The sequence below is a fragment of the Chionomys nivalis genome, chromosome 10 (assembly GCF_950005125.1).
Source record: "Chionomys nivalis chromosome 10, mChiNiv1.1, whole genome shotgun sequence".
NCBI classification, from domain to species: domain Eukaryota; kingdom Metazoa; phylum Chordata; class Mammalia; order Rodentia; family Cricetidae; genus Chionomys; species Chionomys nivalis.
In genome coordinates, this window is record NC_080095.1 from 40,594,376 (window position 1) to 40,621,067 (window position 26,692).

The 26,692-nt window shown below is 42.2% G+C and overlaps 1 protein-coding gene across 2 annotated transcripts; it reads right to left on the bottom strand.

The window, feature by feature from the left end:
* Window positions 1–833: 833 nt before the first annotated feature.
* Ptgr2 (prostaglandin reductase 2) lies at window positions 834–26,692 on the bottom strand. 2 transcript variants are annotated; one of them, XM_057782966.1, is made up of 10 exons: window positions 26,591–26,692; window positions 21,481–21,565; window positions 19,149–19,267; window positions 14,649–14,840; window positions 14,051–14,221; window positions 10,507–10,716; window positions 8,637–8,758; window positions 7,739–7,826; window positions 4,743–4,782; window positions 834–3,108 (listed from the first exon to the last, which is right to left on the bottom strand). In XM_057782966.1, the coding sequence occupies exons 2-10, from the start codon at window positions 21,515–21,517 to the stop codon at window positions 3,032–3,034; spliced, it is 1,056 nt and encodes a 351-aa protein (XP_057638949.1). In that variant the 5' UTR covers window positions 21,518–21,565; window positions 26,591–26,692; the 3' UTR covers window positions 834–3,031. The 2 variants fall into 2 exon arrangements, with proteins under 2 accessions (XP_057638949.1, XP_057638948.1); XM_057782965.1 differs by lacking the exon at window positions 26,591–26,692 and adding an exon at window positions 26,399–26,577.

The window sequence follows — 26,692 nt, forward strand, 5'->3', positions numbered from 1 at the left end:
TTTAATCTTGGCTGTCCTGACTGAGGGCTAAAATACCTGAGTTCCATGGTGAATAATAGTACTTGATGGAACTTTTGAGTTTGACTGACTATGTGAAATGTAAAGACCTGGCATGGTAGCACAGTCCTGTAATCAATCCCAGCGCTCCCAGCACTCGGAGTTCCAGGCCACCTAGGGCTATACAGTGAGACTCTGTCAAAACCAAAATAACAAGAAAAAAACATGATGTGGTTCGCAAGAGTGGGGGACTAAAGGGGGATAAATTAGAATTAATGTTCTCTTAAGGCGTTTATTTTCATGTTTAGAGATAAACTAAGAGCCTAAACAAGCTAGGGATTAGTAGACTGAGTACAAAACAAAACATTCCAGGCCATCCGGGTGGAAATAATTCCTTGGTACACAGTTCCATGCTGGACACTGGGAAGCATGGCTGTAAACCCAGTTGAGGATTGCTGTGACAAGGACAACTGAGCTACATAGCATCTGAAAAGAAACCTTGGGATGGCAAGGAAATGTTTACTAGGAGCTAAAGTCCTAAAGTTTAAGTAAGAATTAAAAAACAAACCGAGTGGTGGTGGCACCCACCTTTATTCCCAGCAGAGGCAGGCAAGAAGATCTCTGAGTCTGAGGCCAGCCTGGTCTACAAAAGCTAGTTCCAGGACAGCTAGGGCTATTACACAGAGAAACCCTATCCCAAAAAACCCAACCCCAAACAAAACAAAAAAACAAAGTAGATTTGGGAATTACCAATATATGAAGAATGAAGAATCCTCCAGAAAGAAACTGGTCTAGAGCAAGTATATAAAACAAGATTAGACCAATGCAAAACTGGATTGAGTGATTACTAATACAGTTTGAATATATTTATTACAAGTGTCACCTATAAAATACATTGGCTGTGTAAAAAAGTGTCTTAAATCACACTTAGAAAACATCTTCAATTTCAATTTTACTTTTCTAAAAGTTGAGTTACAATTAATAAAAACATCAATATATGTGGAATATTCATGTCTACAACCATTGGTTAGTTTACTTTGTCCTATCATTTTCTGAAGCTTTTGTTTTCTTTTCTTTTTTTCTTTTTCTTTTTCTTTTTTTTTTTTTTTTTTTTTTTTTTTTGGTTTTTTGAGACAGGGTTTCTCTGTAGCTTTTGGAGCCTGTCCTGGAACTACTCTGTTGACCGGGCTGGTCTCGAACTCACAGAGATCCACCTGCCTCTGCCCCCCGAGTGCTGGGATTAAAGGCGTGCGCCACCATCGCCACCATTTTCTTAAGCTTTTTTACTTGGGGCGAGTTGGGAGTGGGGGTTGCTACTGGGAATTAAGGCCCCCAGAATACTGAACAGTGTTCTGCCCTGATCACTCCCCCTACCCACTTTAATCAATAAAATTCCAAGTGATGTTTATATCTACTTGCCCTCCAAAGTTTCCCAAAGTACAGGCCTTTAACACTAGCACTCCAGAGGTCGACAGGCAGCTAGAGATCTGTAAATTCCAGGGCAGCCTGAATTACACATAGCAAGCTACATTACAGACTGTCTCAAAAATATTCCTAAAGTTAACACAAGCTTTTGTTAGGCTTGCTACGTAGTCAGTAATTTGGGAGAACACAAGCCTGCTGGGTGTAAATGTGATCTGTTGAGCGTCTCGCCAACCCAGATGACGTTGTTCATCTTTTCATACCGCTCCAGCCCCTAAACTGTTCCTCAGTCTGATACTCCCAATGCTGCCCCCAACCCTCCGTGCTTACCATTAAAAGCCTCTCTTTGGGCAGGCTGGAGAGATAGCTCAGCAGCTGCTCTACCAGAGGACCTGCATTCAAGAACCCAGCACCTACATGGTGGCTCAAAACTCTCTCCAGGGCCAAGGGATCCAGTGCCCTATTTGCCTCTGCAGGCATCAGGCATGCATGTGGTGTATAGACAGACAAGACACATAGGTACATAGGCTTTAAGTCTCTCTTCCATGTGACATATGGAAAGCCCGTCGCAATCCTAATACTCTCACTTTAAGAATGATGTTAAAAATTTCCCCAGTTCAACAGATGTTAACCGCTTCTGACTTAGAATTAGAGTTTTCACTTAGTTTTTAAAATAACTTAAAGATATGTCTACATATGATCAATTAACAGTTGTATTAACTATCCAGGAGTTTTTAAATATTTGATACAAATATATGTAACATGAGTTTTAACAAAATCAGCCGAGTATAGTGAGTAACACGTGCCTGGAACCCCAGAGATAATTAGCAGCCGGGAACCTGAGGAATCAGTCCAGCCTGAGCTACACTAACAGACCCACCTCCAAAATAATTATTATTACAAGGAAAATAAGTCAGGTATAGTGGTACATGCCTGTGATCCCAGCACTCAGGAGACAGGCCACAAGAATCACAAGTACGAGGCCAGTGTGGACTTCGTATTTGAGACCCTGTCTCGAAAATAAAATAGAGAAAAACAGATGATACCAAATCTATTGTGGCAGTGCTTCTCACCCTTCCTGATGCTGCGACCTTTAACACAGTTCCTCACCTTAACACAGGACCACAACCATAAAATTATTTCATTGCAACTTCATAACTAATTTTGCTACTGTTATGAATTGTAATGTAAATATCCGTTATGCAGGATATCTGGTAGTGACTCCAAAGGGGGTCACAACCCACAGGTTGAGAACCATTGTATTATGGTTAACAATCACATGTTAGATATATAGTTAATATATGATATTGAAAATAAGGTTATGTAACTAAAAAATATTACAATTACACTTAATTCTGTACTGTAAGATTTTTTTTTTTTTTTGGTTTTTCGAGACAGGGTTTCTCTGTGGTTTTGGAGCCTGTCCTGGAACTAGCTCTTGTAGACCAGGCTGGTCTCGAACTCACAGAGATCCGCCTGCCTCTGCCTCCCGAGTGCTGGGATTAAAGGCGTGCGCCACCACCGCCCGGCTGTAAGATTATTTTTTAAATGTGTCTTAAGAATCTTTGTGCACAGTAGGAAATGTAGGACTTCCTTGATGAAGATACGCAGACTACAGAGAAAAATCTTCTGAAATGCAGACGATCTGCTTCCCGATGTTGCCTCCGGTCATCATGGACTGGAACGCAACTGAAAAAAAAGAATAGGTCATCTGAAAAGAGAAATGTTCCTATATGTTTGTTAGAGGTCTAACACATAAAATTAGTTTGAATAATTTCTTCAGTGATTTTTCTGCCTTTTGTTTATTTGGGTTTTTTTTTGTTGTTTTGAGACAGGGTTTCTCTCTGTAGATCAGATGGCCTCGACCTCACAGAGATCCACTGCCTCTGCCTCCTGAATGCCGAAATTAAAGGTACATGCCACCACTACCCTGGCAAAAAAATAAATCTAAAAAGAAAAATCACTGGGTCAGGTGGTGGTGGTGCACGCCTTTATTCCCAGCACTCAGGAGGCAGAAGCAGGCGGATCTCTGTGAGTTTGGAGGTAGCGTGGTCTGCAGGGTGAGTTCCAGAACAGAACACATAGAAACACTGGCCCAAGTATATATATAAATAAATCTGGGGCTGGGGAAACAGCTTAGTGGCTAAGAGTCTTGTTGCTCTTGCAGAGGAAACAGGCTCAGTTCCCAGCACTCATGTGGTGGCTCGCATATCCCTATGAACACCAGGCATGCATTTGGTGTACAAACATGCATGCAGGCAAGACACACACACAAGAGACTTATTTTATTTGTATGAGTGTTTTGCCTGCACGTATGTAATTGTACAACATGTGTGTGGTGCCAATAGAGACCCAAAGAGGGCTCTGGATCACCTAGAACTGGTTATGAACTGCCATGTAGGTGTCAGGATCTGAACGCCGATCCTCTGAAAGAGCAGCAAATGCTTTTAACCAATGAGTTATCTCTTCATAATTTTTGTGGGTTTTTTTTTTTTTTTTATTTTGGTGTGTTTTTTGTTTCTCAAGACAGGGTTTCTCTGTGTAGCTTTGGCACCTGTCCTGGCACTAGCTCTTGTAGACCAGGCTAGCCTCGAACTCACAGAGATCCACCTGCCTCTGCCTCCTGAGTGCTGGGATTAAAGGCGTGCGCCACCACCGCCACCCAGTTTATTTTATTTATTTTTATTTTAATTTATATTTGAAACAGTCTCATTAGCTGAGAAGGCCCTTAAGTTGATTGTATTGCCTCTACCATCTGAGTTCTGGGGTTATAGCAGTTGCTAATATGCATGATTTGTATATCATTTATGGTAGATAAGCTCTCTACCAACTAGCCTGTATCCTCAGCCTCAGCAATAAATGAGTGTGGTGGCAAATTCTTGTAATTCCAACACTTGGGAGGTCAGGAATTTAAGGTCAGCCTCAGCCACCTATCAAATTCAAAGCCAACCAGGGCTACAAAAGACCCAAGACTCAGAAAAGCTCTGCTCCATCCCCATTCTCCCTGTAAAAAAAGAGAAACAAAACAAAGCCAAGGAAAGAAGACAGTAGCTCAGCCTTGGCTATGCACAAGGTTCCATCACCGCATAAACAAAAACAAAAGCACAGTCTTTCTGTTAACGCAGCTCTGCAGTGTCTCCACAGAGAAGAAAAGGGGTGGGGAGCTAGGGTTTAGCACAGTGGTAAAGTGTGTTTAGCATGAAAGAGGCCATAGGTTCATTCTCTAGAACATAAAAAGAAAAAAAATACCTGAAAGTAGTATTAAAAGAAAAATCAATACATGCATTGAGCACATATGTAGAAGAAATCTTCACTCATCTTACCTCCCATGTTTTCCAATCCATTTATCACAGTCTCTTTGATCTGTAATCAAAAATAGTTAGATTTAGAGTCAGTGGTTTCCATAAAAGGAAACAATGCAATTTAGGATTTTGCATACAGTAGAAAAATGGGTAGCACCATTTTTCAGTAAAATCCTAATCCTATATTCCTGTTGTCTGATTGCTTTAAAAAATTATACATTTATTTGTTTTGTGAGTGAATGCACATGTTGTAGCATGCATGTGGAAGTCAGAGGACAACTGGTACTCATTCTGTAGACAAGGCTAGCCTACTAATGGGTTTAAAGGTATAAACTACCATGCCCAGCTCAGTTCTTTCTACTTTTCTACCACATGGGTTCTGCGCATCAAACTCAGTTCATCGACTAGGCAGCAAGTGTCCATATTCACCGAACCATCTCATTGCTGCTCCACACTAATCTTAAACTATACAGGCAATTTAGCTGAAAATGATTTTGAATTTATGACCCTCTCCTGCCCTCACCCTCCAAGTACTGGGATGACAGGCCTTGCTACTACACCCAGTTTTGTTTTGTTTTCCCCCTCCTGGGGTGGACTAGTCTTCATGCAGGCTAAGCAAACACTCTGCCAAGTTACACCCTCAGTCCACATACACCCTCTAGGAAAAAAATTATCTAAGTGTATATACACATATACAAGTTTGCCTATCATTTTCAGGTTTCAAGAACATCTTATCTGGATACCAGATAAATAATTTCTAATTTCACGGGGTGGTGGCACATGCTCTTAATCCCGGTCCTTGGGCAGGTAGCAGAAGCAGGTGGATCTCTCTGAGTTCAAGACCAGCCTGGTCTACAGAGTGAATTCCAGGACAGCTAAAGTGACACAGAGAACTGTCTTCAAAATAAAACAAAAAACTTCTAATTTTGCCCAACAACTAAAATCAGAATAACCATAAAGGAAATGAATATTAAAAGGATATTTACTTAAATCTATAAAAATTATAAGGAAATAGGTTATATTAAGCTGAAGTAACGTAATTGTACTACTGAGTTTACAGCTGCTTTCTGTACTTTCTAAAATGTAGTATTAACTCATTCTAGTTACATAAAATTTAACCAATTCTCATTAAAAAAATATCCACAGAGCATTCTGGTATGTGCTTATGTGACTTTTAAGAGAGCACAATTTCTGGGACTAGAGAGATGGCTCATCAGTTAAGAGCACTGGCTGCCCTTTCAGAGGACCCAGGTTCAATTCCCAGCACCCAGATGGCAGCTCACAACCACTTGTAACTCCAGTTCCAGGATATCTGACACTCTCTTCAGTCCTCTGTGAGAACCAGGGCAAGCAAGTGCTATACAAAAATTTCTGTAGACAGAACATCCAGAAATAGCATGAAAAAAGAAATAAATAAGAAAGCCGGGCGGTGCTGGCGCACGCCTTTAATCCCAGCACTTGGGAGGCAGAGGCAGGCGGATCTCTGTGAGTTCAAGACCAGCCTGGTCTACAAGAGCTAGTTCCAGGACAGGCTCCAAAACCACAGAGAAACCCTGTCTCGAAAAACCAAAACCAAAAAAAAAAAAAAAAAAAAAAAAGAAATAAGAATTCCTAAGGACAGTTCCACAAATACTTGTTAAGTTAATGAACATTACTAATTTAGATCTCAGGAGACATACCTATTGACTTTGTAACTAATCTATGGAGAATAAAGCTTAGTAATTGTTTATCTGTGTTTTGCCTGCATGCATAGATGTATGTACATGTATGCACCACTGTGTGCCCTGGGAGGCCAGAAGAGGTTACTGGATCCCCTGGAACTGGAGTTATGGACAACTGTAGCAGCCATGTCAGTGCTGAGAGCCAAATCAGGTCCTCTGCTGTAGCGAGCTGCGTGAAGCCACACCTGATGGCGATAATGGCTAAGACCTGACTTATGCTATTATCGCGCAATGGTCGTCAGCTGCTTGCATATGCGTGGACCTATGAGCAGTGCCCACCTGGCAATCCGGGATTGGTAGCCCATGCCTACTTAAGGGCTGGGAGAGGTTTGCCCAGAGAAGAGGAGAGAGGGAGAGGAGAGAGAGAAAGAGAACAAGGTCCTGAATAAAACTGCAGCAGGAAGAGCTCCTGTGTGTCGCGTGTCATCCTTGCGGGACGAGGTAGAGCCGCAACACTCTGCAAAAGGAGCAAGTGTTCTTAATCACAGCAGCTCTACAGCCCTGAGCTTAACAAAATATTGCATAAAGCTAATGAAAAGGTTTCTCAATCAGAAGATTATGGTCATCTGGGAGGAAATTTTATTCAGAGATTAACTTTTTAAACTGTGTGTCTGCGTGTGTGTCTCTGCAGTATGTGCGTGTGAGCACAGTTACTAGGTGGTTCAGAGGCTAGCCCACAGAGCCCCGGAGCTGCAGTTGCAGTCAATCATGAGCAGCCTGACATACAAGTCGGAAAACAAATTTGGGTTCTCTGCAGGAGCAATGTGCTCTTAACCACTGAGCCAATTCTCTAGCCAATCTTTTGTAGGAATCTTTTGTAATGAAACCAATGTTCGCTATAGTAAATTCAAAAAAAAAGTATGCCAAGTGGCAGCAGAAATATACTTTTATAGTTAATAGAAATTTGGACTGGGGCCGGGTGGTGGTGGTGCACGCCTTTAATCCCAGCACTCGGGAGGCAGAGGCAGGCAGATCTCTGGGAGTTCGAGGCCAGCCTGGTCTACAAGAGCTAGTTCCAGGACAGGCACCAAAGCTACAGAGAAACCCTGTCTCGAAAAACCAAGAAAAAAAAAAAAAAAAGAAATTTGGACTGGGGATGTGACTCAGTTGGTAGAGTACTTGGTTAGGTTTGGGTTCAAGCCCAGCACCACATAAACTGGGCACGGTAGAGCATGCCTAGAATTCTAGCACCAATGAGGCAGAGAGATAGGGGATTAAGGGCTCAAGGTAATTGTCAAGTTCAGACCCAGCCTGGGCCACAGGAGACCTGGTTTCAAAAAACAAAAAAGGGTTTACCTTTAGCTTTCCTTCTTTAAACCACTGACTCAACTGGAGAAGTCCAGGCTGAAACTTATCTTTATAGTTTAGCACGGTAAATCTCTCTCTGTAAACAGAGAATGAAAGAATAATGATTAGAGAATATTTCAGGAGTGAGAACCTGAGGGCAGTGGTGGCAGTGGCATAGGCCTTTAGTGGGAGGCAGAGGCAGGCAGATCTCTGTGAGTTCAAGGCCAGTCTGGTCTATAAAGAGTGTTCTAGAATAGTCAGGGCTGTTAAACAGAGAAACAAACAAAAAACAAACAAATGAACACAATCAAATCTTTCAAATTGGTAATCCCTGTTTGTCTTTAAATTAGCCGATAGTCATGCTGAGTCCGGTCAGATTCAGCTTTAGGTGTAGTGAAGGGATAAGTAAGTACACCAAACTTTGTTTATATCTGCTTATCATCTGTAACCCTGGCAACAGCATTGTGATTTTTCATTTATAGATAACATTCCTTCCTAGCCTCACATGATCTCATCCAATCAAAGCCAAGTATCTATTTTCTGAGAAACAGTTAACCAAAATTTAATTATTGAACCTCTTTAAATACATACTTTTCAGTCAGGCGGTGGTGGCGCATGCCTTTAATCCCAGCACTTGGGAGGCAGAGGCAGGCAGATCTCTGTGACTTTGAGGTCAGCCTGATCTACAGAGTGAGTTCCAGGACAACTAGGGCTGTGAAACCCTGTCTCGAAAATCAAAAACGAAACAAAAAACAACAACAACAAAAAATAATAATAAAAATAAAAGAATTTTCAATTATATTTAATAAGAAAAAAAACTATAAACGAATACATTTCCCACCTATGAAATTCAGCTCCACAGCCCCAGCCCTGTGACAGGGTAGTAAGGGAAAGGTCGCGCACACACCTTGTGATGTTTCTTTCCTTCTGGATTGCTTCTGCAGCAGGGGACAGTGGAGGAGGGTAAGGCACATCCTTATTGTACTGAGAGATTTGACCACACAGGATGATGTGGCTGTTCTGATTCATCTGCACAGAGAAACACTGGCAGTTACATCCCCAGCCACCTTCCTATTGGTGGATTTAGGACTACATCAATGAAAGCTATTTAACCACCACACTTAAACTTTTTTCAATTAGTTTCATTTATTTGGAGATTTACCTATGTAGAAGTACTTTTTATTTATTGTGTATGTGCATGCACATGCCTCCATAAATTTTATGTTCACCACATGCATGCAGGTGCCTGTGGAGGCCAGGAGAGGGCCTTCCATCTCCCTAGATCTGGAGTTACAGATGGTTTTCAGCTGCTTGATGTAGGTGCCAGGTTCCAAACTCAGTCACCCACAAGAGCTGTAAGGACTCCAAGTGCTGAGCCATCTCTCTAGCCCCTACAGATTTAATTAAGTCCACTCTGAAGGAATGTAGAATAAAGGTTTGCTCATCACCAAAAGAATTACATTAGTTGCCAGTGACCTTGCTGCTTTTTTGTACTATGTTCATTTATTTATTTGTTTGGTTGGTTTTGGTTTTTCGAGACAGGGTTTCTCTGCAGCTTTGGTGCCTATCCTGTAAAAACTAGCTCTTGTAGATCAGGCTGGCCTCGAACTCACAGAGATTCATCTGCCTCTGTCTATCGAGTGCTTGGATTATAGGTGTGTGCCACCACTGCCTGGCTAGTATGTATATTTTTTTAAAGCTTATTTTTTATATGTATATGTGTGGGTTTGTAAATATGTATAAGTATTGTAACAGGTCCCCAGACCTTAGCAGGTCCTGAGATTTTACCACAGCTGACTCCATGGTGGAAGTAACATTCAGGCTGTTAAACTCAGCACTTTGACAGCCCCGCCTGCCAAAACAAAAGCCCAATCCATCAAAGTCCATAGTTCTGGGAAAGTCTAAATGTATTAACCTTGCTTTTTGGCTTCTGTAGTTCTGCTTCTGACTAACTGTTCTTGTTACCTGTAGTATGTCAACCCAGGATATGGTTTTTGTGCTTAAAAGCTCACCCCCAGAAAGGCTTGGGGCTACACTGGGACCCAAACACTGGCCGTCTAATAAAGACTTTCTATTGGCTTAAACCCATGCCCAAGTAGTCTTCTCTGGTGGACACCCACAACTGACACATCCGCATAAGTGCAGGTCCCTGATGAGGCCAGAGGGGCCAGCTCTCCTTGGAGCTTGAGATACAGGTGGTTTGAGCTGCCTGACATGGATGCTCACACAGATTCAAACTCAGGTCCTCTGCAAGACCAGTACACACTCTTAACCACTGAACCATCTCTCCAGCCCGATCATGTATTTCTTTAGATTTAAATAATATAATCTCAACTGCAAGTAATTTTACATATAGTCAAGATCTATTTTTATTATCAACTGTTGATATTTTACCACATTGTCAATAAAAATATATAACATCGACAATCTATGAAAACCATCTCCCTACTCAACTCAGGGGTTATGGCTGTTAGGTGATTGGTGGTTGGTGAGATACAGGACAGAATCTCAGTATTCCAGAAGTGTAACTCTTAATTTTTCACAAAAGTAAACTGAAGGTGAAAATATATCACAAGGCAGGAACTGAAATTCAGAACACAAATGTGCAATAAAATGAAAGCAAGTATCAAGATCTTCTGTATAACTTAAACACAATAATCATGGAATTTGTCAAAATGAACACTACACTTTTATAGCCTCCCTCAGTATCAAGCAAAAATATCACAATGAATAAAATATAGTATCAGATTTGTAACGGAATGAAACCAGCAAATCACCTGACTTATCACCGTATCACTGATGTCACCACCAACATTGTCAAAGTAGACATCCACTCCAGTTGGGCATGATTCTTGGAGCCGTGCCGCCACATTCCCTTCTTTATAGTTAATTGCAGCATCAAACCCCAGTTCTGAAGTCAAAAAGAGGCATTTCTCATGCGTTCCACAAATTCCCACCACTCTGGAACAGCCAAGCAGGTGGCCAATCTAGGGAGGAAGTGTTTGAAAATTAAATGACTTTATATTCACACAAACATAAAAATGTCAAAGAACACAAGATATTGCAAGTACAAGAAAATATTTGCCCCGGCTAATTTTCATGTCAACTTGAAACAAGCTAGCATCATCTGAGAGGCGGGAACTTCAACTGAGAAAATGCCTCCATAAAATCTGACTGTAGGCGAGCCTTAGTAGTGGCATTTCTTTAGTGTTTGAAGTGGGAGGGCCCAGTCCATTGTGGGTGGTGCTACCCCTGGGCTGGTGGAGCTGATTAAAAAGGCAGACAGTCAATAGCAGTCCTCAGCTCCTGTCTCTGATGAACTGTTCCCTGGAAGTATAAGAATAGACCTTTCCTCCCCGAGTGACTTTTGGTCGTGATGTTCCATCACATCCAGATTCACCCTAAGGCAGCACTCATCACAATTTAGGTTTGATTACAGTGCTTTAGACTAAACATTTAAAATGTGGTGGCACACGCCTTAGATCCCAGGACTCGAGAAGCAGAGGCAAGTAGTCTCTATGAATTCAAGGCCAGCCTGTTATATATAGCAAATTCCATAATAGCCAAGGCTACATAAAGAGATTATGACTCAAAAAAAAGAATGAAATGAAAAGAGAAAAAAAATAAAACCAAAGAGATTGAGAACAGATAATGTGATCCTTAAAAGCAAACAAACAAACAAAATGTAGTTTAAAACTTACAACTTTAACGTAATTTTTTTTTTCAGTGACACTGTCAGGTCAGAATAATGTAATTTTTAAAATAAGAAATCAGACCCAAGCTATCACTCTTTTTTTTTTTTTTTTTTTTTTTTTTTTTTTTTTTTTTTTGGTTTTTTGAGACAGGGTTTCTCTGTGGTTTTGGAGCCTGTCCTGGAACTTCCTTTGTAGACCAGGCTGGCATCGAACTCACAGAGATCCGCCTGCCTCTGCCTCCCAAGTGCTGGGATTAAAGGCATGCGCCACCACCGCCCAGCTCCAAGCTATCACTCTTAAAATTCAATGATTTTCAGGGCTGTGGAGAACACAAACAATAGCTAAAATACATTGTTTCCCATACTATAAATAAGCTACTGTATCAGTTACTTTCTATTGCTTTGATAAAACACCATAACCAAAAGCAACTAAAGAGAGTAAAGAGAGAGAGATTATTTGGGTTTACATTTCCCAAGGGAAGCAAGGCAGCAAGCCACGGGTATGGTGGCAGAAGCAGGAAACAGATCACATCTTCAGCCACAAGCAGGAAGAAGAAAGTGCAGACTAGAAGTAGGATGAGGCCTTGAACGCTCAAAGCCCATCCCTAGTGACAGACATACTTCCTCCAGCAAGGCTGCACCCTCCCCAGACAGCACCACCAACTGGGTGACAAGAGTTCAAGGGGGCATTTCTCATTCAAACCACCACAGCTACTGTGATGGCTGATCTCGACTGTCATCTTGACATCTAGAATCACCATCACGAAAGCAGACCTCTAGGCACATCTATGAAGACTAATCCAGATTAGGTTAACTGAAAAGGGAAGACCCACCGAATGTATGGGTACCTCACTGAATACACAGGAGAGAGCAAGCTGTGTGCAAGCATTTGCTGCTTTCTGTGTCTTGAGTGCTGATGCAACATGACCCAGAGCCTGGAATTGTGCACCCTGGAATTGTGCACCAAATAAAACCCTCCATCCTGGGCAGGCATTTTATCACAGCAAAGAGATGACTAACTAATATTGCTGCTATTTACAAAACATTGAACTTTATACAGTTCTTTCAAAACATTTATTACATGCCTACAATTCAATAGCTTTCTGCAGTATCAGCACTTGGAAGGTGGAGGTAGGAGGAATAGGAATTCAAAGCTGGTCTAAGCTACATAGTAAGCTTGAGGTCAGCCAGGGAGACAAGTGACTCCATTTCAAAATATACATTAATAAATAACCTTTTTGAGGATGAAGAATTCTTATTAATTTCTCTAAAACAGGAGTTTGATTTTATATCGTTGTTTGGTGCAGGCAACTGAACATAGAGCTTCATGCATGCTTAGCAAGGGCTCAAAGCACTGAACTACATACAACCCAGCACCCCCTCTTCATCATATTTTGTGAAGATGTATTTATCTGTGTGTTTTTGCTGCATGTATGTATGTGTATTATGTGCATGTCTAGTGTCTAATAAGCCAGAAAGCAGCACTGACCTGCAGTTAGAGAGTTCTAAGCCACTCTGGTGCTGAGAACTGACCTGGGTTTTCTGCAAGTACAGTGAGTACTCTTGGTCACTGGGCCATCTCTCTATTCCCTGCTTGTCTTTTATTTCAAGGAATTATAGACAGATCTCTATGATTTCCATCCCTATATAGATGACAGAACTACTCTAACATTTGCCACATCTATTTTATTTAACAGAGAAAGAGACACAAAAACCTGTTTTTTTCATATTGTTATTAACAGAATCTAAACAGGTAATAATACCATTTCTGCCAACAATGTGCAAAATAATGACATAATAAAAAATTTAAAGAAGAAGTCTGGAGAGAGGCTCAGTGGCTAAGAGCACTTACTACTCTTATAGAAGACCTAGGTTTGGTTTGAAACAGCAATATCGGGAGGCTCACAACCACTTGTAACTCTAGTCCCAAGGGATATGACACTCGAACATACATGCATGTGCTCACACAAACACACCAAACAAAAATAACAAATCTTTTTAGTTAAGATCCTTTTTAGCCTTGACAAGTTCATATATGTGTATCCTATAGCTTGGTTACAGTGGCCACATTCCCTCTCTCACCTTTCCTGTTCCTCTGAATTCCTCCTCCATGGTAACAGGCCCCTCCCACTTTCAGTCTTTAATTAAGTTTAATCAGTGTTGCTTGCATGTGCGTAGGTATGAGGTTATTTGCCATATCATGGGAACTTAAAATGGCTAACTCTAAAGTTAGTTACTTTTTGTGACAAACTTTTATGTAGTCCAGGCTGGGCTTGAACTCACTAAGTAACAGATGATAGCCTTGAACTTCTGATCTTCTTCCTCTGCTTTGTGAGTGCTGAGATTACAGGTGTCACCACACCTGTTTTATGTGGTGCTAGTGATCAAACCCAGAGCTACAAGCACGGTAGGCAAGCGCTCTACCAGTTGATCTATGTCATCAGCCCTCAGTTGTTTTGGTTTTTTTTTTTATTTTTATTGAGCTCTACATTTTTCTCTGCTCCCCTCCCTTCCTCTCCCCTCCACCCGCCAGCCCTCAGTTTTATATTCTAAATTGTACACATGGATTCTGTGATCTGCTTATGCCTTCTATTTTAGAAAAGTCAAGTAATTTTTGGAGACTTTACCTGCCCAGCCAAAGATCCACAGGCACCCGCTGCTCCACTGACAACCATTGTCTGATTGGATCCAGCAGATATGTGACCTTTCTCCTGCACCCCAATCAAGGAAGTCAGACCAGGCATACCTATAGCTCCAAGAAAATATGAAAGATGTCCACCCACAAGTTGTGGGTCTACCTAAAATAGAAGATGCACATTTCAGCCGGGCGGTGGTGACGCACACCTTCAATCCCAGCACTTGGGAGGCAGAAGCAGGTGGATCTCTGTGAGTTTGAGGCCAGCATGGTCTACAGGACAGGCTTCAAAGCAGAGAAACCCTATCTCGAAACCCCCCCCCAAAAAAGTCCATGTTAAGCAATACTGAAATCAATTTTAAGCCAAGAAGTCAGAGCTAAAGAATGACTAGTGTCCACACCCAACTCCCTCTGTCAGATCTCTATGCCCCTCCCTGTAAGTATACTGCATCAAGACCTTTAAGGTGATACTAAGTGAGGTCAGAGAGTTGGGGACCTAATCCAATGTAAGTCCCTCCCTCACAAAGTAATATGAATGTAGACATCAGAATAAAGGAAGAAAACTCAGAAAGTTTTATATTATATGTCACCTTTTCAAGGCCATTCCCGTCTAGAATGGCTTTGGTTTGCCAGGGCCAATAAAAAGAAGTCACAAAATCGCCTTTAGCCAAATGTATGTGCTTGCTCTCTTCTACAACTCCAATACCTCCACCGTCAACCACCTGAGACAGCTGCCAGGGCGCTAAGTAATCAGTGCCGGTGTCCTCGTTCATCTTACAGCGCTGGGGAGAAGAAGGCCTTCATTAAGGGATGCTCAATTTACCCAGTGAAAGAAAAGCAGGTAAGTCTCTCTTGCGCTATTCCCCCCCTTTTTTTACTCTGCAAAAATTGGGGAAACCATGTACCTAGCTCTTACCAGTAAAGAAGCACAACTGAAAATAAATAAATTTAGATCTGTTCTAAATTAGAGTATGGTAATCAAAACAGTGTGGTACTGGCATAAAAAAGGCACATCAGTAAGACCTTTGAGACAGTTAGCAGGTAAAGGCACTTGTCACCAAGCCTGTCTAACAACCTGAGTGCAGTCTCCAGAACCCACGTGATGGAAGGAGGAAAGAACCAAGTCGCAGTGTCCTCTATCCTCCACCTGTGAGCCCTGGTAGTCATGCATGTGCACATGCAAGGATGCACAAAAACACAAACTCATAAATTTATGTCATCTTTAAAATTTTAAAAATGAGTGGAATTCTGGGGCTGGAAAGATGGCTCAGAGGTTAAGAGCACTGGCTGCTCTTCCAGAGGTCCTGAGTTCAATTCCCAGCAACCACATGATGGCTCACAACCATCTGTAATGAGATCTGGCGCCCTCCTCTGGCATGTGGGTATATATGGAGAGAGACTGTTGTATACATAATAAATAAATAAAAATTAAAAAAAGAAAAAAAATTTAAAAATGAGTGGAATTCAGCCGGGCGGTGGTGGCGCACGCCTTTAATCCCAGCACTTGGGAGGCAAGGCAGGCGGATCTCTGTGAGTTCGAGACCAGCCTGGTCTACAAGAGCTAGTTCCAGGACAGGCTCCAAAACCACAGAGAAACCCTGTCTCGAAAAACCAAAAAAAAAAAAAAAAAAAAAAAAAAAATGAGTGGACTTCTTTAAGGAAACCACCTAGGGCCCATCTTTTCCTTTTGGAAGTTTTAAAGATTAAAGTGTGTATCTGCAACCTCAGCACTTGTGGGGGGGGCCTAGGGGTGGAGCCAAGCAGATCCTGGAGGCTTGCTTATCAGCCAGTCACCCCGAGTTTGATCCCTGAACCCACATGAAGGTGGGAGGAGAGAACTGGCTGCACAGCTGTGCTCTGGTCTCCACATGTAAACAGCACATAGGGTAGGCCTGGAGAGACGGTTCAGTGGGTATAATTAATACAGATTGTTTACAGACTCAAAGATGGAAGGAGAGATGACCCATTTATTTTATAAGGCTGGTGGGATGGCTCAGCAGGTGAAGGTGCTTGCTACCAAGTCTAGCAACCTAACACTGGTCCCCAGGACTCAAATGGTAAAAGGAGAGAACAGACTTTTTCAAGTTGTCCTCTGGCCAACTCACTCACACACACACAATATAATAAAACATTTTAAGCCGGGCAGTGGTGGCACACGCCTTTAGTCCCAGCACTCAGGAGGCAGAGGCAGGTGGAAACTGTGAGTTCGAGGTCAGCCTGGTCGACAAAGTGAGTTCCAGGACAGCCAGAGCTAAAGAGTAAATCCTGTCTCGAAAAACCAAACCAACAACAACAAAAACCAACTGACAAAAAAGTACCAAACAAACCAACCTTTCAACTACAACAAAAACAAACAAAAACAAAATTGGAAGATTCATGCTTGCTACTTTCCAACTCACTACAGTCATAATAATCAAGGTAACAAGGCACATTTGAATAAACACACATATTAATGGAATAAGGTTTGAATCTAGAAGTAAATGCTCTAATGGTCAACTGATTACAATTTATTTATTTTTTAGTCTCACTGTAATTCAGGCTAGCATCAAACTTGCAGTGACCTTCCTGCCTCAGCCTTCCCAGGGCTGGGGTGCACGTGTGAGACCCCCCCCCAGCTCACAGTCAGCTTTCCCAGTGCTGGGGTGCACGTGTGAGACCCCCCCCAGCTCACAGCAGATTTTCGACAAAGGTATCAGGAGCAAAGTGCAGTCTTTTCAACAAGTGGCACCTACACAGCTGTATAGTGTGATATTATTTGTTTTTTTGTTTTTTGATTTTTCGAGACAGGGTTTCTCCGTAGCTTTTTGGTTCCTGTCCTGGAACTAGCTCTTGTAGACCAGGCTGGCCTCGAACTCACAGAGATCCACCTGCCTCTGCCTCCCGAGTGCTGGGATTAAAGGTGTGCGCCACCACCACCCAGTTTATTATTTGTGTTTTAATAAATAAAGGCTGCCTGAAGATCAGTGCAAAGCAGCCGGACTAGTCAGCAATACAGGCTAGGTAGTGGTGGCCACACCTTCAATCCCAGCAGCCACAACTAGTCAACCATGGAGGGCAGGCGGTAGTGGCTCACACCTTTAATCCCAGCACTAGAGAGGAATATAAGGCAGGATGAGACAGGAACTCTTTCAGTCTGAGGGTTTCATAGCGGTAAGAGCTCTCTAGTGGCTTGGCTGTGTTGACTTTCTGATCTTCAGGTTGAACCCCAATATCTGTCTCTGGGTTTTTATTGTTCATGCTACATAACTGTGTATCCACCAGAAGACTGAAGCTGAACCCTGTGATGATTCATTCTTCTGGGGTGTCAGTGGGGTTGTAGTTCAGTATGCTTGCCTAACATCAAAGGCATAGGCTCACTCCCAATACTACAAAAAAGAAAAGAAGGAAGAAAGGGGAAGAAAGAGAAGTGATTTTAGATGTCTGTCTTACTAGACTGAGATGCTTACTTGACTTACTTAAGCGATGTCTCTGAGCATATCTGATATCTGTAAGGGTGTTTTCTGAGGCCTCTACATATGAACTGGTGGGCTCAGTGGACCATATCTGCCCACAAGGCACCATCTAGTCAGGTGTCAGGGGCTGCGTGAAAGAAACAAGACCACCTGGAATATGGAAGGATCCGCTCCTTCTCTGGAGTGGACGTCTTTCCTCTGCCCTTAGACCTTTGGCCTTTGGTCTCTGGGACTCACATTTCCAATGGACAGGCCGTTGGCCTCGGAGTAAGGCTTTCATTATGTTTCCCTGGTTCTCAAGTCTCCTTCAGACTTGGCTGAGCCAAGGCCTCCCTGGTTTTCTAATGGACTTTTCAGTCTCCATAATTGTGTTTGCTAATTGCTTAACAAATCCCCTCTCCTCTCTCTATGCCTCTATAACTGCATCTGTCTCCCACAGTTTCTGTCTCCTCAGAGAACTATAATACAGACCTCTTTCTCATAACACATACAAATTTTAACTCAAAATGGGCCACACATATAATTTTACAGCTAAAACTGTAAACCTCTTAAAAGAAAAGTTAGGGTTAAATCTTCTTAGTGTTGGGTGAAGCAAAGCCTTAAATATGAGATCAAACGTATGACAAAAAGAAAAAGTAGTAAACTGGACTTTATCAAAATGAACAACATAGAAGAAGTATATTGTCGTTGCAATAGAATCCATAAAACAGGAGATAATTATTTTTTATTTGTTTTTCAGAACAGGGTTTCTTTGTCCTGGCTAGGAGATATATCTTACAGAACAGTATGGGGTACCAGGGTTTATATCTAGAAAACAAAGACTATAACTCAATAATACAGATAATTTTTTAAAATTTTTCATGAAATGAGACATTTTTCCGTTTTTTAAATCAAATTTATTGTTATTTTTTAATATGAATTAATGCTTTTCCTGCACCAAGTATATATCTGATGCCCGAAAAGTTCAGAAGAGGGACTTAGACCCCTATAATTAAAGTTACAGACAGCTGTGAGATACCATGTGGGTACTGGGAATAGAACCTGGGTCCTCTGTGAGAACAGTAATTGCTCTGAACCATCTCTTCAGCCTCAAATAATTCAAGTTTAAGATGTTCGTGTACTCTAGGTAGATATTTCTTCAAAGACATACAAGTGGCCAATAATTACATGGAAATATGCTCAGAATTAATCACTAAGAAAAATGGAAAACAACCCACAATGAGATACTTCTTCACGCCAAGTATCATGTCTATAAGTGTACTCTAGGTAGATATTTCTTCAAAGACATACAAGTGGCCAATAATTACATGGAAATATGCTCAGAATTAATCACTAAGAAAAATGGAAAACAACCCACAATGAGATACTTCTTCACGCCAAGTATTATGTCTATAAGTGTTAGTGAGTGTTAAGATGGGCATGGTGGCACACGTCTTTAATCCCAACACTTGGGAGGCAGAAGCAGGTGGATCTCTTGAGTTCAAGAGAACTAGAGGACTACACTGAGAAACCCTGTTTCAAGAGACCAGGAGGAAAAAAGACATCATTTCTCAAATAAGCACAATAAAATTCTGATGCAACATCACTAAAACATAAGAGCAGAATTATTTTCATCAATTACGACACCCCGCTTCTTACCATGTAAGGATCCACAGAGAGGTAGAGAGTTCTGACCTGAACTTGTCCTTCACTGATATTATCTGCTAAACTGACTTCTTCCATCCTGAAGTTCTCTGCCACTGGATTTCCATTTTTCCCTAGATTTTCAAGCAAAAATATGAAGTTAAAACATTGCCCCCCCCCCATAGTCTCACTATGTAGCCTTGGCTGAGTTCTCCAACTCAGAGAGATCTACTTGCCTCTGCATCCCATGCTGGGACTAAAGGTGGACAGCACCATGCCTAGGAAAAGTTACTTTCTCATAACATTTTCTAAAGTTACGCTAGGATTTAAAGTGCTCCCTTCTAATTCAAACAAGGGTAACTCAGCATAAATTTTCAAATAGTTCCCATCACTCTTGAATTTAAGTTCAAAAAAACTCTTGTAAACTAATTTTGTTTTTTAAAAATGATTATAGGTATATAACACACTGTTTCAAAGTAGGAAGACTCTGAAAATGAAAAATCCCACTCTCTTGTGTAGCTGGGTGGTGGTGCACACTTTTAATCTCAGCACTCAGAAGGCAGAGGCTGTGGATTCTGAATCTGAGGCCAGCCTGGTGAGTTCCAGGCCATCCAGGGCTACACAATGAGACCTTCTCTTTAAAAATTGGGAGGAAGTGAGGACAGAACGCTGGGAGCTAAGGGTGGGACACAGGATGACTGGAGAGATGGCTCAGTGGTTAAGAGCATCTGCTGATCTTCCAGAGGTCTGGGGTCTGATTCCCAATACCCACACAGTTGCTAACACGCATCTGGACCTCCAGTTCCAGGGTATCCAATGCCCTCTTCTGGCCTCCATGGGCACTGCATGCACAGGGTGCATAGATACACATGGGAGCAAAACCATACATAAAAAAAAATAAATCCTCAAAAAAATTGTTTTTTTTTTTTTTTTTGTTTTTTTTTGGTTTTTCGAGACAGGGTTTCTCTGTAGCTACGGACCCTGTCCTGGAACTAGCTCTTACAGACCAGGCTGGCCTCGAACTCACAAAGATCCGCCTGTCTCTGCCTCCCGAGTGCTGGGATTAAAGGCATGTGCCACCACCGCCCGGCCCAAATCCTCAAAAAAATTGAACTCAACTTTTAATTATGGAGTTAAAAATTTATAAAGTAATAGAAAAGCCAAAAAAGTTAGGTAATCTTTCCATCTTCATTTTAAGACAAACGGTTTACATGAACATTTACTATTTTGCTTTTAAAATCTTAAAGATAGGTAACTAGAAAACTTGAGGTATAAGAAAAATGCTTAAAGTCAGGCAGTGGTGGCGCACACCTTTAATCCCAGCATTCAGGAGGCAGAGGCAGGTGAATCCTGTGAGTTCAAAGCCAGCCTGGTCTACAGAGTGAGTTCCAAGACAGCCAGGGCTGTTACACAGAGAAGCCCTGTCTCAAAACACTAACCAACCAAACCAAACCAAACCAAACCAAACAAACAAATAAATAAAATGTTTAAGCAGACACTAACATCACCGAAGTGTATTCATCTTGAATTATGTTTAACAAGAGCAAACTTCTTTTCAAGAACCATCAGATTTCCAAGGTGGGATCCAATGTAAAGGTCTAACTATTCACTACACTAAAACCGAGGGCAGAAAACATGGTGAGCAGGCAACAAGACAGGACCACAAAACAGTGAGCCCACACTTGGATTACTGCCACACCTAAGTTCCTATGACCCAGGGAGATGTCAGCATTGACAGAAGATGGTGTATGTCACGTAAAACAGAAAAGCCGATGTAAATAATCAGTCACACCAACCACAAGGAAAAATCCAAAATTAGACACTTTCAATATAACTTTCCATGATTCAAATGGCCTTGAAAAGTTAACATCTGGGACTGGAGAGATGGCTCAGAGATTGAGAGTGCTGACTCCTCTTCCAGAGGACCCAGGTTCAATTCCCAGCACCCATATGGCAGCTGACCACTGTCTGTGACTCCAGTTCCAGGGAATCTGACAAATTCATACCAAATGCATATAAAATAAAGTTAAATAAGTATTTAAAAAAGGAGAAAAGTTGACATCTGAAAACTGAATATGACATTGTCTAAAAGGTTGTATCTAACACATTTACTAGTCTTTTCCTTTCTTTTCTTTTTTATTTATTTATTTGAGATAGGGTTTCTCTGTGTAGCACTGGCTGTCCTGAAACTCACTCTAACCTCAAACTTAAAGATCTGAAATTTACTAATCTTAATTTACTTTACTACCTTAGTTTACCACATGGATATCATGTCAATTTTTATTCTTCTATTTCCAGGAATGATTACAGAGACCAGGACTGCTCATTTGTCACAGACGATACATACCAGGTCGGGAGTTCAATACTACTCTCTGTACAATCATCGCTCTATCTGTGCAGGAGCCTCACAAGACTTCTGTAGGAAATGAATCCTGTAATTATAAAAAAAAATCGTTAGAAAGATATGAAGTATTTAATTAAAAAAATTTTAAACTCTTGAGTTCAAAGTCAGCCTAGTCCATAAAGCATGTTGCAGGATAGCTAGGGCTGTTACACAGAGAAACCCTGTCTCAGAAAACCAAGGAAAGAAAAATTTAAAACTCCATTTGTGCTTCTGAACGGAGAGAAAAAGTCACATTTAGAATCTAAAAAGAGCTAGAGAGATTGCTCAGTGGTTAAGAGCATTGGCTGCTCTCAGTCTCCAGCACCCACAGGGCAGCTCACAGCTCCAGTGCTGGGGATCTGTCACCCTCTTTTCTCTCAGGCATTACATGCATGTGTGTACAGACACACACAAAGGCAAAACCAACACCCATGAACTAAAAAGAGCAGAATCTAAAAAACCATATAATACTCTCCTGTCAGTTTGCTTCCTAATGTAAACATATGGAGAAAATAGTAACTAAGTCCAATTAGAATTCTTAGCTAATAGGATCAAGTTCATCCTGTGTCATGGATAATTCTGAGACATTTGTCTTCACACCGTCAGGATTAAGCATTCTACTAAGGCTTGATTAAAAACAAACATACAACAACAACCCCAACTCACGTTCCTCCAGAATCAGGAGGACTGGAAAAACAACTCAGCAGTAAAGCACTTGTACAACATGTACAACCAGAATGGGATCCCAAATATCAGAAAACAGACTAAAAACTTAACCGCTTGGCCAGCAAGATGCCTCCATGTACCGGTAAAGGCTCCTGATGCCAAGCTTACTGACCTGAGTTTATCTCCAGGACCCACACGACTTCCAGAAGTTACCCTTTGATCTTCACGTGTGCCGTGACATCCACACAAAATAAATTTTAAAAAATTTAAACTGTTGGGCTGGAGAGATGGCTCAGAGGTTAAGAGCATTGCCTGCTCTTCCAAAGGTCCTGAGTTCAATTCCCAGCAACCACATGGTGGCTCACAACCATCTGTAATGAGGTCTGGTGCCCTCTTCTGGCCTTCAGACATACACACAGACAGAATATTGTATACATAATAAATAAATAAATAAATAAATAAATGAATAAATAAATAAATATTAAAAAAAAATTTAAACTGTTTAGCTGGACATGATGGTGCACAACTTTAATCCCAGTACTCGGGAGGCAGAGGCAGGTGAATCTCTGGATTCAAGACCAGCCTGGTCTACAGAGTGAGTTCTGTAGACAAGACAGCCAAGGCTACACAGAGAAACTCTGTCTCAAAAAGCCAAAAACAACGAAACTCTCTTCAACTGTAATACAACCAATTTTTCAAAGGTTCTTTTGTGTTTGTGTTCTGAGTGTGTATGCCAGGGTGCCCCAGAGATCCACCTTCTCAGTGACTGAATTACTAACAAGCTTTCTTTTTCTCAGGGGTTTGAGCTTATTTTGTTGTGTTTTACATTCTTGTTTTGGTGGGGGTGGGGCATGTACACTGTGGTGTACACATGGTGGTTCACGTATACTGTGGTGTACATGTAGTGGTGGTTCACGTAGACTGTGGTGTACACATGTGGTGGGGCACGTATACTGTGGTGTACACATGGTGGTTCACATATACTGTGGCGTACATGTATGTGGTGGTTAATGACCATCTGCAAGAGTCAGTTCTCTTCTTCCGCCAGAGTGTGAGGACTGGAGAAATGGCTCGGCTGTAAAGAGCACTTGCTGCTCTTGCACAGGACATGGGTCCCTCACAACTATTTCTAACTCCAGTTTTAGAGCACCCAGTACCCTCTTCTGGCTCCTTGGGAACTAGACATGCACTTGATGCACATGCATGTGGCAAACACTCATAACACATGTAAAAAATGACATGTTTAGGACTGGAGATACAGCTTAGTGGTAGAGCACTTGCCTGGCATGTATGAGGTCCTAGGCTTGAAACCTAGGACCCAAAGGGAAAAAACTAAATGTCTGGTGTTGGTAACATTCAGTAAGGTCGGAGGATGAATGCAGAAACACATCCTACTCCTTTAAACTCTCTAATGTACATACTGATAATCTCACTAGTGATGGCAGAAATGGCTAGCTGATCTCAAACTTATTCTTCCTTTGGGATACTCTTTATCAGAATAAAATACTTTCCGGCTTTCCCTTAAAGCAAATCCCATTATCATCCTGTTTCACCCAAAAATCCTTCAGTTAAGTTTCTGTACAACATACTGTGCCATTAGTGACAGAATCAGCAGCACAGGCAGCCTCTGCCCCTACCATCCAGTGCTCAAACAGCCCAGACACTGGCAGCTGATGGCCAGCATCAGGACTCAGGTTCACACACTGCATTCGGGGCTCTCCTTCCTTTCTATTTCATGCCGTTGCTTTGTTTCATCACTTTTGTCTGTAATGTCCTGACTGTTCCTCACTGTGACTTTTTCTTCTACCTTCTTCTCCTATTTGAGAGTGATAGGTAGATTTAGAGGATAATGAGATTCAATTTCTCTTTCTTCACCCCACCCCCCGATGCTGGCATGCAGGAGGCCAGATTCTTTTGGGGGGGGGGGCAGGAATCTTTTGTTGTTTTGTTTTGTTTTTTGAGACAGGGTTTCTCTGTAACTTTGGAGCCTGTCCTCGAACTCACAGAGATCCACCTGCCTCTCCTCCCAAGTGCTGGGACAGGAATCTATGCGGTGCTGTCTATCTATTTTCACCATGTCATTTAGTCCGTGGGAGACTTTTCTTTTTGAGATGGGGCTGCTGGGTGTTCACATTCCCGAGTTGGAGTTCAGGGCTTCCCCGGCCTCGTTCTCTTAACTGGCTGCTACTACAAGTACATTTCATCACATCCTGCAGGACACATTTCCTATGGAACTGCCATGTATAGAAGTCACATAAAAATTAAAAAGCAAGTTTATTCCGATACAGTTGGTCAGACTGTCCTGTGGTTATTAATTGTACTGTGATGGCTGAATTTTCTAAGGAGCAGTTCCAATTGCCTCAGTCTCTTTTCCTGTGGCTGTGAGGAAATACCCTGACAGAGGCAACTTCAGGGAAAACAGGTTTGTTCTGGCTCACGGTTCAAGGGTGCAGTCCATTGTGGAGACGTCACAGCAGGGGATGGAGGCAGGGTCACAAGACACCCCAAGAACCAGAGACAGTGAATGCTGGTGTCCAACTAGCTCTGTTCTTTTTATTCAATCCAGGATCCAACCAGAGGAAACAGTGCCAATCTGAGGGTGAGTCGACCTCCCTCAATTAACCTAAAGTCAAGCTAAGTCCTCGCAGGTGTGCCCTGAAGCTTGTCTCCTCAGTGGTTCTGATCCCGACGATCAGTGTTAACCGTCAGACAGTGAAGTTTTGTATTTGTTTACTTTCAGCCTTGTTTTATTTCCCTAAAATAATAGAGCCAACAGTGATGCCTACCACTTGTAATCCCGAGAAGGTAGAGGCCAGGGAACTGAGTTCAAAGTCAGCCTCAGCTACAAAACAAAATTCGAGGCCAGCCTGGGCTACAAGAGACTTTGTCTCAAAAAAACAGCACACTGTAGCTAGCAGGATACTATATGCCTGCAATACCAGGACTCCAGAGGCTGAGGCCTGAGGATCTCAAGTTGAAGGCCACCTAGATTACAGGAGAGATCCTATCTACAAAAGAAAAATCTATGGCTTGGCTACACGTGTAGCTCAGTGGTGAAGTCTACCCGAACACACGCAAAGCATTCAAAGACTATGATATGACAGGCCTGCCTAAACACGGCTCAACATCACGACAGGGGCCACTGCGGGTCCTTCTGTTTTAAATCAGAAATCTTCACCCACCAAATATAATTGATTAGTGAAGAACAGCCAAACTCTCGACAGCGTAACAGTCAATACACTCAAATCACACAAGAAACCTCGATTTACTCACAAAACTTCCACCTAGAATACGACAGGCCAAATTCAAGATCTGAAGGGCAGTGGGGGAAGAGTCATGGCAGAGCCGGTGGAGGTGGGTGGGGAGAAGCCTCAGCAATCCCATTTGCCTGTTAAATTAAGTGGGTTTGTAACTGGTGTTACTGTTCTACAATAATACCACCGAAAGATCTGCTTAGTCGTAGAAAAAAAAAAAATTCTTGAGTGCCCATGTAAGGAAAAGCTCACTGAGCAGAGAACATGTTATGTTTCTAGCCAGGTGGGACCTTTTGGTTTAGTTCCTAATGTTTTCAGGTGCCCAAAGACTGTGTGAGTAAGTTTTGCTTCCCCTAGGCATGATATAGTATAGTGTACATTTGTAATCCAGGTTATTGGGCAGAACTGGGATGGCAAGTTCAAGGCCAGTCTGAGCAGATTCGTGAGAACCTGTCTCAAAATAAAAATGAAAAACAAACTGGAGATACAGTCCAGTAGTAAAAACAAAACAAAACAAAACGTTTAGCATGCATGGGTGGGGGGGTCCTGGATTCAATCCCCAGCAGAAAAAAAATTATTAGTTTGCTTAAATTCAACTTCCTCCTCAAACACCACCTAGATGAAGTTAAAAATGTCTCCTCAGAAGTTATAAGGGGGGGCTGAATGACCTGTCCAAGGTCGTACAACTTGGCACTCACACCTGAACCCATTCTAACACACCATTTCACAACATGAGCGTCCTAACGCGATGCTGCGGAATCGAATCCAGGCCCGACACCTTTTAATAAAAGACGCCATGGGTTCAGCCGTATCTTGTCCGACCATTCTGCCCCAGAGGATTCGGCGGGCCTTTCCTCTGCCCTCTCTGCCACCATGTTAGATTCCTACATGGTTCTTCCTTCCCTCGAAAACCCAACCTTCCTCTGTAGCTCCTACTACCAACCACTTTCACAGAAACTGACCAGAATTTCAAGCCGACTGCCTAGGTCCTCAGCACCAAGAGCTTTTGACACGATTTAAGTATATCCCTATGCACACAGTAGGTGCTCAATAGATGCTCAAATCTGAGGCGCCTCAGACCATCATGCCCAACCCTGACAACTCTTAAACATCTGCTTATCGGGCATTCCCTAGTCTAGTGTCCCAGGCTATACCGCCGGTGTCGCCAGGAGCTCGGTGAGGACGCCCGTAGGTCACCCCCGGATCGGAGCTTTCTCCTCCTCTGCGGGTTTCATCCGGCTTCCGGCGGGGCGTCC

What these genes read in the sequence shown, in the direction of transcription:
- Ptgr2 (XM_057782966.1), bottom strand. Translation starts at nt 21,517, where the DNA reads ATGATTGTACAGAGAGTAGTATTGAACTCCCGACCTG. An exon ending in TCTCTGTGGATCCTTACATG is followed by an intron (nt 14,841 to 19,148) that starts GTAAGAAGCGGG and finishes TCTTCTCCCCAG; the next exon opens with CGCTGTAAGATGAACGAGGA. An exon ending in GTGATACGGTGATAAGTCAG is followed by an intron (nt 8,759 to 10,506) that starts GTGATTTGCTGG and finishes TTCTCTGTGCAG; the next exon opens with ATGAATCAGAACAGCCACAT.